Source organism: Arachis hypogaea, chromosome 13, assembly GCF_003086295.3.
Source record: "Arachis hypogaea cultivar Tifrunner chromosome 13, arahy.Tifrunner.gnm2.J5K5, whole genome shotgun sequence".
NCBI lineage: Eukaryota > Viridiplantae > Streptophyta > Magnoliopsida > Fabales > Fabaceae > Arachis > Arachis hypogaea.
In genome coordinates, this window is record NC_092048.1 from 121,915,978 (window position 1) to 121,934,310 (window position 18,333).

An 18,333-nucleotide genomic window follows, 5' to 3' on the forward strand; every position below is an offset into this window, starting at 1 on the left:
CTGTCCATTCATCCACCACTACGCAAACAGTCTAGTCACAGCGTTTTGTGTCTACAAGTGAAATTAGGTAAGTTTTTATGTTGCTCTTATTTCACAATTCACTCCATATATTCATGGATCTGTGTGTTTGTGATTCAATTTTGAAGTGTATGGACAGATATTACATTTTGATTTGGTTTATTATTTTGTTTATTTTCTATGTCTTTAAGTTATTCGATAAAATACTCCAATAAAAACATGTAAACATACAGATTCAAAAGTTCATCAGAGTTGGGAGAATTGACATGTGTATAGACTATAGAGTAGTGCAATTATTTTTTGTATATAATAAATGTTTGAAAAAGATCACAATTTTTTTTTCATGTAAGCATGCTCTTTTTTTATGGAAGCACAATTTTGATTTTCATCAAATACATCATTTTTGCTAAATGGCACACAATTTCTTTATGTATGCACACATTATCTATTTAGAAAGCATATATTATGGTTGCCGAATAACACACAAACAAATAGTTCTAGTTGTGTTCTTTAGAAACATTAGAGCGTATTATGTTTTTGACACATATACAAATTAAATTTAATTTCAGTATAATAAGAATAACACAAATTGTAGTTTATACACACTTTAAAATGAACTTTTCACAATTACATTTGCAAGCACACAAATAGTTAAATTTGTGATTTCAGCTACACGAAAGTGTGGTTTTGTTTCGTTCAATTGCCAATGGCACACAACTTCTAGCTTGGTTGGTTACTTTCTTTTTCTGTGTTTTTTTGCTTTTTTTACATGTAGTTTATGTTAAAGTTTTTTCGAAAGTTATAAAAAAATAGATATCTTTCAATTGGTTGAGATTCTTTTACAATTAAATATATTCTTTGATTAGGAGTTCATATGTATGAATACTAGTTATTTAATTGCATTGTGTATACTTAACGTATGATGCTATATTTTTTTCTTTTCTTTGGTGCTGTAAATCTATGGTATGTACATTTAAACCTACAAAGTGCTTGTTAAATGGATAAGGATGATCATGAAGAAAGTTTTTTTGTCGCCGATCCGGAAGACATCTTTAATTGTGATTTCCCATTAAATCATTCCTTTAAGTTTGGGGTTGATAACCAGGAAAATATATTAACCCTTGAAAACCAAGAACATATATTAACCGTCTTGAAGGAGGATTGGAAAAGACGACATAAATTATGTACAATAACACTAATAATCGTGCACATGTTATATTTATTGAGATTAATGTCTATGCGAGTTAACAAATCTATCTCCCATAAAATGGTTGGGTGAGAAAAAATTCGAGCTACTTTAATGCAACAGTTAAGTGAAACTAATAGGTATCGTGATATCCTACGCATAGGTCCTAATGCATTTCTTCAATTGTGTGAGAAATGAAGAGCAACATGTCAAGTGAGAGATACAAAACATGTTACAGTAGAGGAACAAGTTGCTAGGTTCTTGCATATAATAGCTCATAATGTGAAAATTAGAACCGTTTCTTTTTTCTACCACCAGTCTGGAGAAACTATTAGCCGCCGCTTCCATGCTATTTTGCGAGAAATTATTTTACTAGAAGAAGAATTTCTTCGACAACCATCTGCAACTGTTATTTCTCCAGCGATCCTTCATAATCATAGATTTTATCCTTATTTTAAGGTATGGACATGTACAATTACAAGAATAAATAATTTTCTTTGATATAGCAAATTTCATATTACTTTATTGATTAATGGACTATTATTTAGGATTGTATTGGAGTTATAGATGGAATACATTTTCATGTCAAAGTGCCAATAGTAGATCAACCCAAATTTTGAGGGAGAAAAGAGTGGCTGACACAAAATGTATTAGCTGCATGTGATTTTGATATGAAGTTCACTTATGTATTAACGGGTTAGAAAGGAACGGCATAGTTCTTAAGAATGCATTATCAAGGGATGATAATTTTAAACTTCCACGAGGTTAGCATATACATAAAACATCATTATATCATTAGTTGTTAAAGGTTAATAGTTTATGTGTTTATATTAAATAAATGATTTTAAATGATGGATTTTGTAGGAAAATTTTACCTTGGAGATGTTGGATTCATGTTGAAGCATGAATTAATTATCCTATATCGAGGTGTAAGATATCACTTAAAAGAGTATGCAAGACGTGGCCCAGAAAATGAAAAGAAATTATTTAATCTTCATCATGCTTCATTGAAAAATGTTATCGAAAGGTCATTTGAAGTTTTGAAGAAAAGATTTGCAATAATCACAAGTGGCACTGAACTACATTATGACTTTGAAACTATGACTGAAATTGTTCTAGCTTGTTTTATCTTACATAATATTTTAATGGGTGTAGATCCTGGTCCACATCTCATAGCTCAAGTTGATCGAGAATTGCAAGATAATAATCCAAAAGAGGATGAAATAGTTCGACATGAACAAGATGAAGACTATAGGCGGAGATCTATGTTAAGGGATGAAATAGCTACTCAAATATGGGCTGACTATCAACTAGGACTCTAATTACTCCTTTAAAAAAATGCAAATGAATTTGTTAGTTGTATTATGTGTGAGCTGAATTGATATTTTAATTTTGATGTGTTATTGTTGAATTCATATGTGACTTCTTAATGTGTTATTACATTCTATTTAATGAATTTTGTGTGCAATTGTTGAATCAACTTGTGACATGTTGTATTTATGGAGTGTATTGAATCTTTATCTGTTCAATAAATGATAAGATAGTTAACAAATAATTTGATTTGAGATTATGGTATGTTGTTTTTATCCATTTGTTTTGTAGATTGAGAGGTGTTAATGCCAAAGAAAATATCATGGCAAGGTGATGCCACTAGTCGGGATACATTAAGATGGACCGACGAAATGTATACAACCTTCATTGATACTTTGATTGAAGAATGTGGCAAAGGAAATAGAGTGAATGACACATTTACTATAATGGCATATGACAATATACTTTCACTTTTGAGATCTACCTAAGGTAACCACCTCCGCAAAGAAAATCTTAAGAATAGATTGAGGACTTTAAAGGATCATTTTGGTGTTTATTATGATCATTTTCATGGCCTTAGTGGATTTTCTTGGAATCCAATTACAAAGATATTTGAGGCTGAAACTGAAATTTGGGAAGAATTGATTAAGATAGACTTTATGCATTCATTCTCTTATTTGGTTAAGAATTTAACTAGTGAATATTCAAGAATGATATCAATAATATATATTTACATATAGACACACTCAGTAAATATTCTTCTATTTTACTTAGGCAAAACCAGAAGTAAAAAAGTGGATGCGTACTCCAATCAAACACTATGTTAAACTGTTTGAGATATATGGTACAGACATAGTAACAGGAAAACATGCTGAAAGTGCCAAAGGAAAGTCAAAAGGTGGGAGAAGAATAAAGAAACAATTAACTTGAATGATGATGATAGTTTCTTAAATATAGAAGAGGAGTGGAATGATGAGCCAATTACTCATCATGCTACTAGTTTTACAATGGGTTATAGTCCTGAAATTGGTTTGTCTAACCAATCAATCGGCTCTCATGGAACATCATCAAGAGGTACTAAACGCAAAACAACCATGAGTGATAAATTAGAATTAGAAATAGAAAGAATGAGTTAGGGCATTCAAGCATTGACTGAGATGATGAATGATGGGAATCTTTTTTTATGAGAGATCAATTAATATCGCTGAAAAGCAAGTGCTAATAGCTGAAGAACAAGTGCAAGTAGCTAAGGAGCAAGTTCAAATTCCTAAACAACAAGTGCGAATAGCTAAAAGGGGTCTTGTGATTCTTGAGCAAAGCATTACTCGAATTTACTTTATAAATGATGTGTGGACTGAGTTAGAAAATTTAGGTGTGATGCAAGAATTGCGCATGAGGTGTTACTGCTTTTTATGCAGATATGATAGAGCTTAGAGAGAATTTTTTGGTGTTCCAAATGATATATGTCTTGCCACATTATATGAATTGATGAAAGAAGCTGGTGCATTCTAGGAAGGTAGTAGTATCTTTATATTTTGTGGGTAACATATTATGACTTAATTAAGGCTTATAATGATAATACATCATACTTTTGTATTTTGTGACTTTCATAACTATAACTATTGTTAACTATACTATTAGTAATGACTTAGTCAAAGAAGTCTATGCTATTAGTAATGACTTGATCAAAGAGATCCCAATGTTAACTGTTAGTTTTATGTATAAATTTTATTTTTAGCTGACCTTAACTTGTTATTATGTAAGAAATTTTTTATGTGTATTTGTTAATGCAATATAAGACATAATATATTAATTATATGATATTAACTATTGATTTATGTATGTCTTCTTCTTGAAATTGTCTCTAATTTATGTGTTAGGATGAGTAGTATAAGAAAATAAAATTTGTATATAAATAGACCACCCTAATTTTATTATTATTATTATTATTATTATTATTATTATTATTATTATTATTATTATTATTATATACTTTATTTATAAAATTTATATTCGTAACTTGTTATATCAAAAAATATAATTAAATTTTGTTATTATTATTTAATAAAATTGTTAAATATATTACATAATCATATACATAATAGCATGCCTATATAATATAAAGGGTAAAATTATCATTATATAACTTTACTCATTTTTTTTCTTCCACTTTTCCTTTCAAACAAACAACATAAATTAATCATCTTTCAATATCTCTCTATTTTATTTTTCTTCCATCCAAACATACCAATAGAAATTAAATTTTACCTCAATTTCTTTCCTTTCTATTTATTTTCACTTAATTTCCTTCCTTCCTATTTCTTTCCTCCACTAAACAAAGCCTAATTCTCTCCAAGTGAGGTGTTTCAGAATACTTTTTCGTGGTAATGACTTGATCATTATATTCTTCAGTTTTCATCTTTAATTAATAGTTGAAAAATTGCTAGGTATATTCCATACTTAATATAATTAAAAAAAAAAGTTAAAAAAATAGAAAAGAAAGAAAGAAAATTAAGAATCATCTTGTAAAGTTCCTTACCTGATAATGCTTTGAGTGTTGTTATAATCAAATGACAACTTAAAAAAATAGAAAAGGCAAAAAAAAATGTTAAAAATCATCATATAAAGTTTATTACCTGTTAAAGCTATAAGTGCTATTCTATTCTTTCAGTTGGATAAACTTGAATCAGTTGTTCATGTTGCATTTTTATTTTCTACTTAAAATGTTTTCATGTTCTAGCTGAATGACAAAATAATAGTTTATAATCAAGTGACAACTTAAAGAGAATAAAAAGGTAGAAAAATGTTGAAAATCATCATATAAAGTTCCTTACCTGTTAAAGCTATGAGTTTTATTCTATTCTTTCAGTTGGATAAACTTGAATCAGTTGTTCATGTTGCATTTTTATTTTTTGCTTGAAATTTTTTAATATTCTGGATGAATGACAAAATAATAGTTTATAACAAGGTTTTGAGAATCAGATCGGTCATCGAATCGCTCTAGTCACTAGTTTACTGGTATAATCGGTCCAACTGTGGTTCAACCAAAAGAACTATTTTAGAATAAAATAATAAATAAATTATAAATAAACATCCTAAAATATAATTATAGTCTAATATAAATATTAAAATATATTTTAAATTTAAAATACTACATGAAATGTCATCAACTGAAACTATATGATCTTATCAAAATACAAACTCTAAAGTTTTTTTTAAAACACTCTTAAAATATGTGTTTCCAAGCACTTTTGTCAACGTCATCTTCAACTTTACATTCATCACTCAATTAAACAATCTACAACCCTAATCCTCTATGATTTTTTTTGGAAAAATAAAATCATGTTCAAAAAGGAAACCATAGCTGTAAGTAATTGAGAATATTTGCCAGACTCAGCACCAAGACATAGAACAAGTATATATATAGAGCAGTACAAAATAATCCAATCCTCAATTCCATGAATCATACACAAAAGGGTGTCTAAAATATCGATAGAATCAATCAAATTCAGCATTAAAAAATATCAAAAACCAAATTTTGCCGTTAAAAAGAATGAAGTAAAGATGGAATTTTATACTCACAAATTCCCTGTAATCTTGAACCATGTCTCAGCACATACTTTGTGAGCAGCAACAAGATCATCTTTACAAACACAGCCCAATTCAATTGGAACACCAGACCCAGAACTATCACTCTCTAGACTCATGTGACAAATTTTACAATCCCTCTCCACTTTGTGATTATTATTATTATTATTATTATTATTATTATTATTATTATCCAAATGCCCTTTGATTTCAGGAACCCCAGTTGCATTTTCTAGTTCCACAGAGAAATCAAAAGCAAAAGAAGCCCTCCCAAAATCATGAACAACAACAGCTTCAAGATCAGAGACACATGAGAAGTTGTAATCATCAACAAAAATCAATTTTTAGCAAATTAAAAAATAGCAGCAGCAGAGTAACAAATCCATTTTAGCAATAATTTTGACAACACAAAATCAATTTCTTTGATTGATTTCATATTCAGAAAATCATTAATCAGATTTAGAACAGACTCAACAGAGCATAAAAAGAAAAAGTGAAAAGTAGTGCCACTAACCTTTGACAGAGAGCAGAACAAAAAAGAGACTACGGTGAGTGGCGAGATGACGATGACAGAATGGCAAACAGCTCGAAGCCTCAGATAGAGAAGCCATGGGAGGATGACGACGTGCCGAGTTAGAAGAGAAGGTTTGTAACACCCCTTTTTCCTAAGCCTTACTCTAGCTATAAAGCGAAGGATAACAAGGCATCACGATAGTTCTAAAGCTCATACATTAATAAATATAGGAAGAAATAATAATGCTAGAAGCCCGATGAAGGAATAAAGTTCAAAATTGCATAAAGCGAATTTATAAACCGTGAAGCGTTCACACACGATAACTAAAAGCATAAGGCACAAGATACAACATGAAACTTAATAATAATAGTCAAGATATATATATATATATATATATATATATAAACAAAGAACTCCAGTCGTAGCCCGCAGAGCCTAGGCCGACTAGTTACATACAGAAAATACAGAATTTTCGAGTTAAAACAATTTATACAACTTATCTCTCAAAGTAAGCCTCTAAGACAACAGAGTTTAATAACCAAAGGTGAGAGAACTACAACATATTAACCAAAATACAATGATAACAAAAGATCCTCCGCTCTGTCACCATCCGCAAACTCATCGAAGTGGGTTGCGACCTGCATATGAAAAATAACAACAACATATAGTATGAGAACTGGAGGTTCTCAGTATGGTAACAGTGCCCAATATATAAGATATATGGTTTTGGGATGCCAAAGACAATCTTAGAACTTCACATCGATACAGAATGTTCAAACTTAACAAAATAAATAACTTAAACCATAAACCATAAACAGGGCTATTTAAACTTAGGGAATTTCTAACTAATACTAATTACACTACTGTATCCCACAACCTTCACCATCCTAACCTCCTTACGATCCCATCGCTACCACCTACCTACCCTCCTTAGCACCAGACAATCACAGATAATCCAGGCAAGTAAAACACAAGTAGTATACATGTACAACAAGTAGTACAACTAGCAAGTAAGCATATTTTACATTTAGGCAAAAGATACAATTAGGCATAAAAACAAAGCACATAGAAGAAGGGAGGGCCACGCCTTGTCGTCGCCTTGGAGCCATCACCGTTGCCATCCCGTCCATGGAGTCACGAGTTCGCGCCGCCATCGAAGCCACCACTGAGGGAGAGAGAGTGCGACAGCGAGAGACGCGAAGAAGGGAGGGCCGCGGTTCACCGTCGTCGAGGTCCCTGGTCGCCACAGAACTTGCCGTCGCTATTCCAACGCCGTGGATCTGCTGCGTTGTTGTCCGTGGGTGAAGTCGGAGCTTCGAAGAGAGAGAAAAATGTGTGCGAAGATGACAAAGAGAGGGGTCCGAGGCTGAGCTGCTTCTGTCATCGCCTCCTGCTGTCGTCGCTACTGTTCTAGCAACTGGAAACCGCCACTGGGGCCCCTATTGTTTTGGTAAGAGTCTTCATTTTTGAAACCTCTTGAATCAGTATTTTGTTCTGAGTTGTTAAAAGTTCTGAGATTTTGGTAACATAGGGTTGTGCTTTGATTAGTGAATGTTTTGATTAAAGCCGCTGCTATTGCTGCGGAAGCAAGAAAGAACTGTGGTTGCGGCTGCCGCTATTGCGGGCCAGGAGAAAAAGGGATTTTTGACGCGTTTTATAGCTTTCTAGTTTTGACAATCGAGGTAGGGGCGATTTCTTAAACTTAATTCACTACTAAGAATTATTTTAAGTCGATATTAATAGTGAAAATATATTTTTATAATTTTGCAAGTTTTATAAATTGAATTGAGTTGCTTGGAATGAATATAAATGCTAGTTTGAATGGTTTATTGATTGATTGGAAATGTTTAGTTGACTTTTGTACTTGATTTAAGGTTATTATGATGATGATTGAATTGTGACTGTTTCTGATTATTAAGTTGGAAAGTCGATTTGATTAAATACTATGTAAAATGATTTTCTTAGTTTGAGGTTAATTTGATATTGGGAATGAGTTTTATTGATTTATCGAAAATGATTTCTGATATTGGAACTAGTCTGAGTTATTAGAAATGGTTGAAAAAATGTTGAGAATAGTTCGGTTGGGACCCGAAAAGGTTAGCAAAGTCCGAGTTTTAGGGGAGATGCTGTCAAAATTTTATTATGAAACTTAAGACTTTGTTTATTTAAAAAAAGGTTGGACTTGAGAAATCGTTTTGTTTGGTTTTTGATTTATTAAAAAAATATTTATGTTTGGGTTTGATTTATTAAGGAAAAACTTTATGTTTTGAATGTGATTTGTTAAGAAAAGATTAAGTATTGAATTTTTACTTATTAAATAAGACTTTATGTTATGAGTTTGATTAAAGAACTACATTTTAAGGAATTATGATTTAAGGAGTTTATTAATTTTAAAGAACGAGTTTGATTGTCATCCTCCCTAAAGTCTCGAGACTCTGCCGTGACATTTACTTAATAAATAATTCTTTTTAGTCTTTTGAAAGAGGTTTAAATCTGAAATGATTTTGAAGTTGGTGTTGGTTTTAAATAAAAATGATTTGAGTTAGGTTTGTTAAGAAGAAGAAAGAAAGGGAAAAGAGAACATGACACGTGTGATTTATGAAATGATTAAAAGGTTACGAGAGGGTGACGAAAAGTAAGTGGTTAAGGTGCTGATGTGAAAATGTTAAGCCGTGGGCTTTATGTGTGAATAGTTGTGCGGGGATGCCTGTGTATGTAGTGGCTTCCAGGAGAAAGGGGCACATGCTTCAACTGGAGAATCGGCGCCTGCAAGTACTTGCAGAGGTCATGTTCGGCATACTTCAGCTGGAGAATCAGCGCCAGCAAAGGTTTGGAACATTGCAGAGGTTATGCCGCTAGAATGCCTTATCTGACTTGCGAGTCAGATTGTGTTGGGTGCGGGTCGAAATTGACAAATGAGCTCATTACCTGCATTAGGCATAGACATGCATCATGTTGCATTTGTGTGCTTTGTTTGGGTGTGCTTAAGTGTTTTAGTTTGCTTATTTGATTAATTCTGTTTAACTGTTCTGTATATGTGTTTGCCTTGAATTTGATTGTGTTTGTGATTGATTCTGTTGAGATTAAGTTTCGATGGTGAATTGTTTTGATTTGGGCCAGAGGCCAAGATTTGGTTTGATTTGGGCCGGAGGCCATGCTTGACTGGATTAGAGATAAGTTTTGATTAAAATGTTATTTTACATGGAATTTTTTGTGAGAAATACAAACTTTCTTTTCAGGAAACGGACGAAGACACTTATGAAGAGTTTTTTTTAGTTCAACTTATGCGATATGGATGTATTAGTTTAGTTATTATTATTTTTCCCTTGCCATTAATATTATAATTTTTGTAAGAGGGACGGGAGTTGTATGATTTGTATGTATCTAATATGTATAAGTTACTTGAGTAAGAAGTTTTGTTTATGTATATGGTTGTTTATTTTATTATAAAAGTATTTTTTTCGATTTTTCAAATAAAATAGCGACACAATTTCGAGTCAAAGGCTCATATTTTATTATTAAGTACATGAAGTCGTCATAATACCTCTTGCTATCAGAGTGGCGCAACCGGAAGCGTGGCATTCTGATAGTGAGGGTGCTACAATGTGGATAATTAAGCTTGGGCCTTAATTGTTGCTTCCTAAGAGTTGTATTAGAGAACATTAGGCAAAAATATAACACCCTACCACACAGAGCTTTACACTTAAGTCGTAGAACAGAGGTGGTGAGGTATTACGACCTCTAAAAATAAAAATATACATAGATAAATATATGAAAGGAAGTTTAACTAGGAGCATTGAAAGAAAAAGTTAAATGAAACAACAACAGAAAAGCGCATCACTCAAGATTGGGTCAACATAGAAAGGTAGATAATATCGAACAGAAAAGGATAACGTATAAACCATAACTCTAAAAGATATAAATAACAAAAGATATAAAACCAGAACTCCAAAGGATATAACCCAAAAGCATCCCAAAAATATAAGACAGACACATGTTTCTCCAAGTTGACCTCTAAGAGGACAAAACATAATATATACAAGGTGGAGAATCTATACACATATATAAACATAAACAAATACAATACTAAGTCCCAAGAGTTTTTCGCTTCCAAAGAGTCTTCAGAATGCTCAGTGCGGTACCTCGCGTCCTGCATCTGAAAAACAACAAAGTATGTATGGAACGAGAACCGAGGATTCTCAGCATGGTAATGGTGCCACCATACATAATATATAAGGTCCCGGGAAAGTCAGAGGCAATTCTAGAACTCCGACTCAGAATTAAACTTAAGGAATAAACAAAACCAGAAATTAGGTAAACGGTCTAAGGTTTTCAAGTTCTGAATCTAATCCTAACTCAACATTTCACTCTTACCTCCTCCAACCCTCTGAAACACCGGTGAAACTACCCTCGTCACTCCTCCACCATACGAGAGGTCTCTCAGTTGCACAGACATACAATTCAAATAAGAAAAACACAAATAAAATGTAAATACAGCAAAAAGGCAATTAACGGATGAATATAGCTAAGCAATTAGGCAAACCAAGATAATGCACATGATGTATGCCTGTCCTATGGCTAATGAGCTCATTTGTCGGTTATACAGCCAACCCGACATGTCCAGTAGCTAACTCAGGCATTGTCTCTCTGTTGTGCACAAATATCTCAACACATCGGCTGACCGTTAAAGGGAGAGTGCCCTGTCACCATTAGAGGGAATATGTGTCTTGTCGCCATTAGAGGAAATATGTGCCATGTCACCATTATAGAGAAGAGGTGCCCTGTCACCCTTACAACCAGAGAGAAAACACAGACATACTCATCATCAATCAATCTCAATCATGCCTCATTTATCATATTCATTCATTTTCAATCAATCATCATCAAGTTAACTTTCATTCATAATAGTCTCAATATTCTGCAGTTCTTCAATCAACCAACACTAGTTTCATCATCATTCATACCATGTTTAACTTCTTTCAAAGTCCTCGATCCAAGTTCTTCCACTTCACAACCTTCCACTATAGGTCTCCTCTCCTTTTTTATGTTTAAAAACTAGGTATTAGGTCCGAGAAGGTAGTTCTAGAGGTTTAGAAAGTTAGAGAATTGGTGAAACGTTCAAAATCACATTTTTGGGCCAAAACAGGGGCTTCGCGTACCCGAGATACCCTTTCGCGTACACGAACTATTAGAGTCGCATATGCAGTCATGTCTAGCGTATGCGAGTGTTCGAGGTAGAGGAGAATGCTTGCATCGCAACCATGCTTCCACATGCGCGAATCTTGTTTCCTTCAAAAGCTGCTAAAAACCAGATTTTTGCACCAAACTTCAAACGTTCATAACTTTTTCGTTCTAAAATAATTTTTCATCCATTTTTTAAATGGAATAAATTTCACGGACCCATTTTCATTTGAAACAAGTTTTGCATAAATTGAAAATCCGGAAGCCAAGTTATGACTCGCCGAAGTTGGTCAAAAATTTATTTTTTTTAACAAAACACTAAAATCCCATTCTTTCCAAAATCTTAATTTCAAACCATTATTTTACTCCTCAGAACAACACCAAATCCCCTCAAAGCAATTCCATATCCATCTCATCTCTTCCATAACATTCCTATGTTCAATTTTCTCACTTTTAATCCAACAATCAATAATCAACAACAACACAATTCATCAATATATCATTATTATTATTCATAATCATTATCAATACTCATAAACTCAACACTTTCACATTATGTACATACACCACATATATTCTACCAAACCAACCAATTCATTCAAAAATTTCCAACAAAATTACTAATTCTCAATAATTCATATAATCGAACTTATTCTACGGTCAACCAGCCTAAGTTTTCACATTATCCTACACATTATCTACGAGAAAGCAAAACTATACCTTGGCCGATTTCTCCCTAAGACACAAACGCCACAAATTCTCTTCTTCGCAAGTCTCAACATCTTCAAATCAACTCAACCAGCTTATATCCACCACAACTTTGTTCTAATTCACCACTTTGACTTCACTTTTACATGAATTCAATCTAACACCACACAATTTCATATATAGCCACAATTAAAATTTCTAATCTTCATAAAAATCAAATATTCACAAAGGTTAAGGTTTCTTTACCGTTACCCACGTATCAAATGGACAAAACCTAGTGATTACTCGCTGCTAGAGTTCACATAAACCATCAAAATAATTCAATTATTTAATAACCAAAACTCCAAATTTTTTAAATTGAAATGAGAAGATCTGGGTGAAAAAAATCAAGTTTCTTACCAAATTGTTTAGTGGATTTTGTAAAGAATTCTGAGACGATCGTATGGCCCCTGACGGCTCGTCAATCAAAACTTCGGATTGAAAGTTATGTGGAATTGAAATTTGAGTTGAAAGAAGAGTTAGGGTTTGAGCTTTGCTGTTGCTCCTCAACGTGATTTAAGTGAAATAACGGGGAAGGAGGCTGAATTTGGCTTCTTATATGTTGAGCCATGGGTTCGGTTTGGGTCTGGTCCAACTAATTTGGCTAGTTAGTCCAATTTTGGATTAAAATCTTTAAAATTAACGTCAAAATTTATATTTTAATTATTTTTACTCTTTTAACTTATCAAATTTAATTTTCTAATTTTTTTAAATAACAATTAATTTATTGGTTAACTATTTATTAATTACTCAGGGTTTACAAAAAAGCTCAATATTCCTCTTCCTAGAAAAAGGACACATGCCAAGCGTGGAAGGTGGCCGCTGGACGTGGAGAGGCATGCATGGGAGTCCGCCGGGCGTGCATCACATCCACCAAGCATGAAGCTTAGTCCTCCAGGCGTAGAGCTTCGCTTGTTCTTTAGGGTACGCTTTCTCTTCTTTATGTCAAGCTTTTTTTGTCTTTATGTTTTCTTTACGAAAAAAACATTGATTCTTACTAGTTGTTGAGTCGAAAATTCTGGAAAACACAAAAAGTACCATTTTAACTCCAAATATTTATTTATTTATTAAATTCTTTTAGAAAACATAATAAATTTAATTAAAATCTAAGAAAATGAAATAGAAAAAAACTTAAAAAATTTTTAAAATGACATATCATCACCCTCTCGAAAGTTCATCAAAGATATAATTTACATTTGAGACTCCATTTATTTTCCCAAGCGCCGCATCATAGAATGATTTGACTCACAACCTGTACTGTGTGTCTATACCATATCCAAAAAAAAAAAAAAAAAACAAAATCTAGAATGCTCTCTAACTCTTTAATTTATGTTTTTTCCCTCTTGAAAGACTCTCTCCTCCATTGGAGTTGTCAGACCCATGGTAATCCAACCCACATGCCACACTCACTAATATTACAATTCTTTTGATTTGAGACTCTATACAATATTAAAAATCTCTCCTCTAATTTTCTGTCATCCACCTATGTATCTTTCCAAAACAAAGTTTTCATACCATCTCTCACACACATTTTTCAGCCTTCTTTACACAATTGTTTATACAATTTGTTTTCATTTGCGACATTTGTTATGTCTTTCCAAGGGTCATTCTAGTATTTACACGTTTGTTCTTTTATTGGTCTCTCCAACTCCCAATTGTAGCATAATGTCACAACTCGCTTCCATAATGGTTCACTTTCTTCTGTAAATTTTCACCACCATTTAAATAATATAGCAGTGTTGTGAATTTTTAAGTCTTCTACCCCTAGTCTCCATGTTTCATTGGCTTTTGAATATTATTCCATTTTATTGTTGGCACCACTTCAATATTTTCAATTTTATTCTTAATATTTTATTTAAAATTAATGTCTAGACATAATTGACATAAACAAAAAATATTACAAATAAAATTAAATATTAAAAAATTAAAAAATATAAACGTTAGAGATAAAAAAAATATTTTATCCTAAATACAATTAATATAAAATTATTTGTGATTTAATATCTGTATTAATAATACATAAAAATTAAATTTATAATTCAAACAAAATACTTCATCTTAAAATTATATTTTCTATAACAATTTAATTAGGGAGCCAACAAAAAATAACCAATATTAGTCAATAAACAAACGAACTTAATTACTTATTTTTTTTAATTAATTTTTTTATTTTTATTTATTTTTTTTAATACTACAATTTCATCCTACTACCACCAAACATCATTGCTGAATACTTTAAATTATAAAGTTTAAATCCTAAATCTTAAATTATAATCTCTAAATTTTAAATTTTATATCTTAAAATGGTTTTATTTTATTTTATTTTTAAATTTGTTTGCTTAAATTTTAGATATTTTAATTTTTTTTATAATATTTTTTAATCTAACAGCTTAAAAATTAATCCGTCACCCATTTGAGCTCTATTTAAAGGTTTATTATTAGTTGTTTTGATTGTTTCCTTTTAATATTCAATTGTTAACGGGAGAAGTATTGACTCCTAATTAAGACTTTCCCTCTGGCAGGTTCTCTTCCAGCGGCGCGTTCTTCTCCGGCTAGAATCTCCGTGTGAGAGCAAGGTTGATCTTCTTTCTCTCTTTTAATTTTCTACTGTTGTTAAAAATACCTGAAACTTTGAAATGGAAAATCAAGTTACAGAAACTTCATAAAACTATGAGTTGTTTTATCAGTTCGCTCGTTTGTTTTTTATTATTTAGATTTTAATCATCTAGTGGCTATGATCTTTCTTTTCCAAGTTATCTAGTCTCAGTTGATTCCTATATGAATTTGCTTTTGTTATAGCAAGAAGTTTGAGAGTATATAATGTATCTTAGCTTATGCTTGCATTGATCTGTTATAGCAATTATATATACTTTCGTGTTCTATATATTACTATCCTTTGTTCTTGTCTTCGCCAAACTTGTATGTTTTATTCAACCTCTGTTTTCTTCATTTATTTATAATTAGCATTGTAAATAAAAAAAAATTCGAAATTCAAACTTGTTTTGGTTAATTTTGCAGATGCTAGAATTCATGGAAGAGCTTTAGAGAGTGACCGAATCTAGAGGCTCGAATTCAAAAGATAAGGTTGATTAATACTTAATTAAGGCTCCGACCACTTAACATGATGACTCTCACCTAAGCAACCAAGACTTGGTATGATAATATGGTTTTGATTTTTGACTAATTATTGTTGAATATGCTTAATTTTGCAAGCCTGAATGAGAGAGAAACATTCAATTAAGGAATATATTTGTAGATTTTTTTTTTCCTTTTCAACATGTATGAGGTTGGGTTTATAATATTCAGTCAAGTTATTGATGAACTTGGTGTGAAATACATTAAGATTTCATGATCTGTTTCAAACATATACAGTTTTCAACAAATTAATCAACCTTTACATGGTTTAATTTTTGGCCAATTTTTCAAATATGCTTCGTAGAGATTTAGTATTATGAACATTTTCCCAGGTATTTTGAAATTCTTTTATGTATGAATTATTGTCTCCACAATTACTACATAAATAATTTCCTGGTGACTTGAATTGGTACTTTTTAAAAGTAAATACCAAATATGCTTTGATTTTAATTTAGGAGCAATCAAAGCTCTTGGATCCTTCAGGAGCAACGCTTAATCAGAATTACACCTGAGTTTACTATTTCTCAGACACATCTTTAACTTCAATAAATTATAGTGGTCTTAAACTATATTATGAGGTTATGGCTGGTGTCTATCTTTTTCCCCTAAAAGAGAAAAAAAAAACAGTTATTCCATATGCTGAGTAGTTCAAGTCTGTGTATGGGACCCTCTTGTGTGTCTTGGCTTCTTTCATTTCAAGCTTAGCTTAGTATGCTGTTCATCTGGCACTTTAAAGCCTTTGTATTTGACAAACACATTACTGGTTGTGACATTGCAGCTTAATGGTTTGTCGTGAATGCATCCTTGTGTGGAGTCTTCTGGTGACTTTGGACTGAACCTTTTAAGCATTAGCAGACATGCTACACTGCAATAAGTATTGCCAATTTTGTACATTTTCATCCCATACATATTGTGTAAAAGCGTGACTTGTTTCATTTATTACACCTCTTGCAATGATAGAATCAATCTTGGTGTTAGCGCTGTAGGATACCTCATCCTTGTTTGTGACAAAATTGGCTTGAAAAATGTATGTATAGGACAGATTTGGGAATCCACTTAAGTAAAGGCCATTCCAAAGTTCAATCCGGAAGAATTGGTATAATCTCTGTGCTGTCCAAGGAGGGTAGGAGTTGAAAATAATTATGATAATTAATTAGCTCACAGAGAGGGAAGAGAATAAAAGGGGGAGCTAATTAGATGAGAGATAGAAAAAGATTTAGAGAAGTCTAGATTAGGAGAGAAAAGAATTCTCAAGTTCTTCTATTATCTTATTATTGTTCTATTGTATTTTTGTATTTTCCTTAAAATGAATTTCAGGTCAGAGTATTTGTTATTCACACAACTAAATTGTGTCCTGTTCGGGTTTATTTTGTGCTTTTGTGTGGTGTGTGAGCATTTTTTATTGGTACAGTATAACACTGTATCATATAAAATGCTTATATAGAATAAGCGACAAAGTCACGATCGAAATCCTCAAGTTAATAAAAGATGCTTTTGAAAATGCAAAAATTACAAATACATTCTATGAGGCTAAAAAATTATAAACAAACTAGGACTTAATTAAACTAAGATACTTGCATGTCCCAGTAATTGCATGTTATATTGGTTGGGAGATGGAGGATGAAGATTTGCAAGAATGTAAAAGATGCAAGATATCTAAGTGAAAGGATGCTAAAAAGAAAAAACCTACAAAGATCTTGCGATTATTTATGTGTTTTAAGACCTCTCAATCAATGCGATGACATGCTTCGATGGAAAAGAAAAATGTGAAGATAAGGCAATCATGGGATTCTGAAGTTTGGAAAACATTCAATTTACTTCATGATAAGTTTGCCAAAGATCCTCAAAATGTACGTCTTGGTCTTGCAACTAATGGATTCAACTCTTTTGAAGCTATGCGTACACATTATAGTATTTGGTCATTGGTGCTTATTCCATACAATCGACTTCCATAAAAATGCATAAAGCTAACCTCACTTATCTTGTATATAGTAGTATATATAGATGTTTTATTAGTATTTTTAGATATTATAATATGTTATTATTATCAAATTAAATTCATCGATTAACATAAACGGTTCATTTTTTGTCTTGTCTATTTAGATGATTAACATAAACGGTTCTTTTTTTGTCTTGTCTATTTAGATGAATGCAAAATTATCACGAGTCTTTGTTTGTTAATAAAAAATGTGCATAATTTACCAGAAGGTTTGAGCATTATTGTGATCTGCTATTCCAGAAATTTTTTTTTAAATCAATGGAATAGTATTTTTTTAGTAAGATTACTCATCTTATACTCTTTTATCACTTTGATATTTGGACATTTTGATAACTTGAGAAATTAAATTCCATGTATATAGTTGTTTCGGTTAGATCCTTAAAATTTAATCTTTTTTTATTATTTAAAATTAAAATTGCATCATTTTCAATAAATAATTATCACTTATTGGTGTTGGTTTGTGGCTGGATCTTACTTTATTTATATGTTGATTATTAATAAATTCTTATCATATGTATGTGTAGTCGCTGTTAAATAGTTATAGTTTTATTATGTTTTTTTATTATGGTTAAATTAACTCAACTATTTTAAATTATTTATTTATTTATTTTATTATGTTTTTAAATTATTTTTTGTTGTAGAAATTGAATCAAA

General features: G+C 31.6%; 1 protein-coding gene and 1 long non-coding RNA gene across 2 annotated transcripts; both read left to right on the forward strand.

Annotated features, from left to right (window-relative positions):
* Window positions 1-2,055: 2,055 nt before the first annotated feature.
* Window positions 2,056-2,526, forward strand: LOC112735327 (uncharacterized). Its single transcript, XM_025784876.1, has one exon. It carries the CDS (start codon window positions 2,056-2,058, stop codon window positions 2,524-2,526), a length of 471 nt encoding a protein of 156 aa, XP_025640661.1.
* A 12,472-nt stretch (window positions 2,527-14,998) lies between these two features.
* Window positions 14,999-17,047, forward strand: LOC112733045 (uncharacterized). Its single transcript, XR_003168179.3, has 3 exons — window positions 14,999-15,121; window positions 15,564-15,698; window positions 16,459-17,047. It is a non-coding gene; the product is annotated as an uncharacterized lncRNA (long non-coding RNA).
* Window positions 17,048-18,333: the final 1,286 nt, after the last annotated feature.

What these genes read in the sequence shown, in the direction of transcription:
- LOC112735327 (XM_025784876.1), top strand. Translation starts at nt 2,056, where the DNA reads ATGGATTTTGTAGGAAAATTTTACCTTGGAGATGTTGGATTCATGTTG.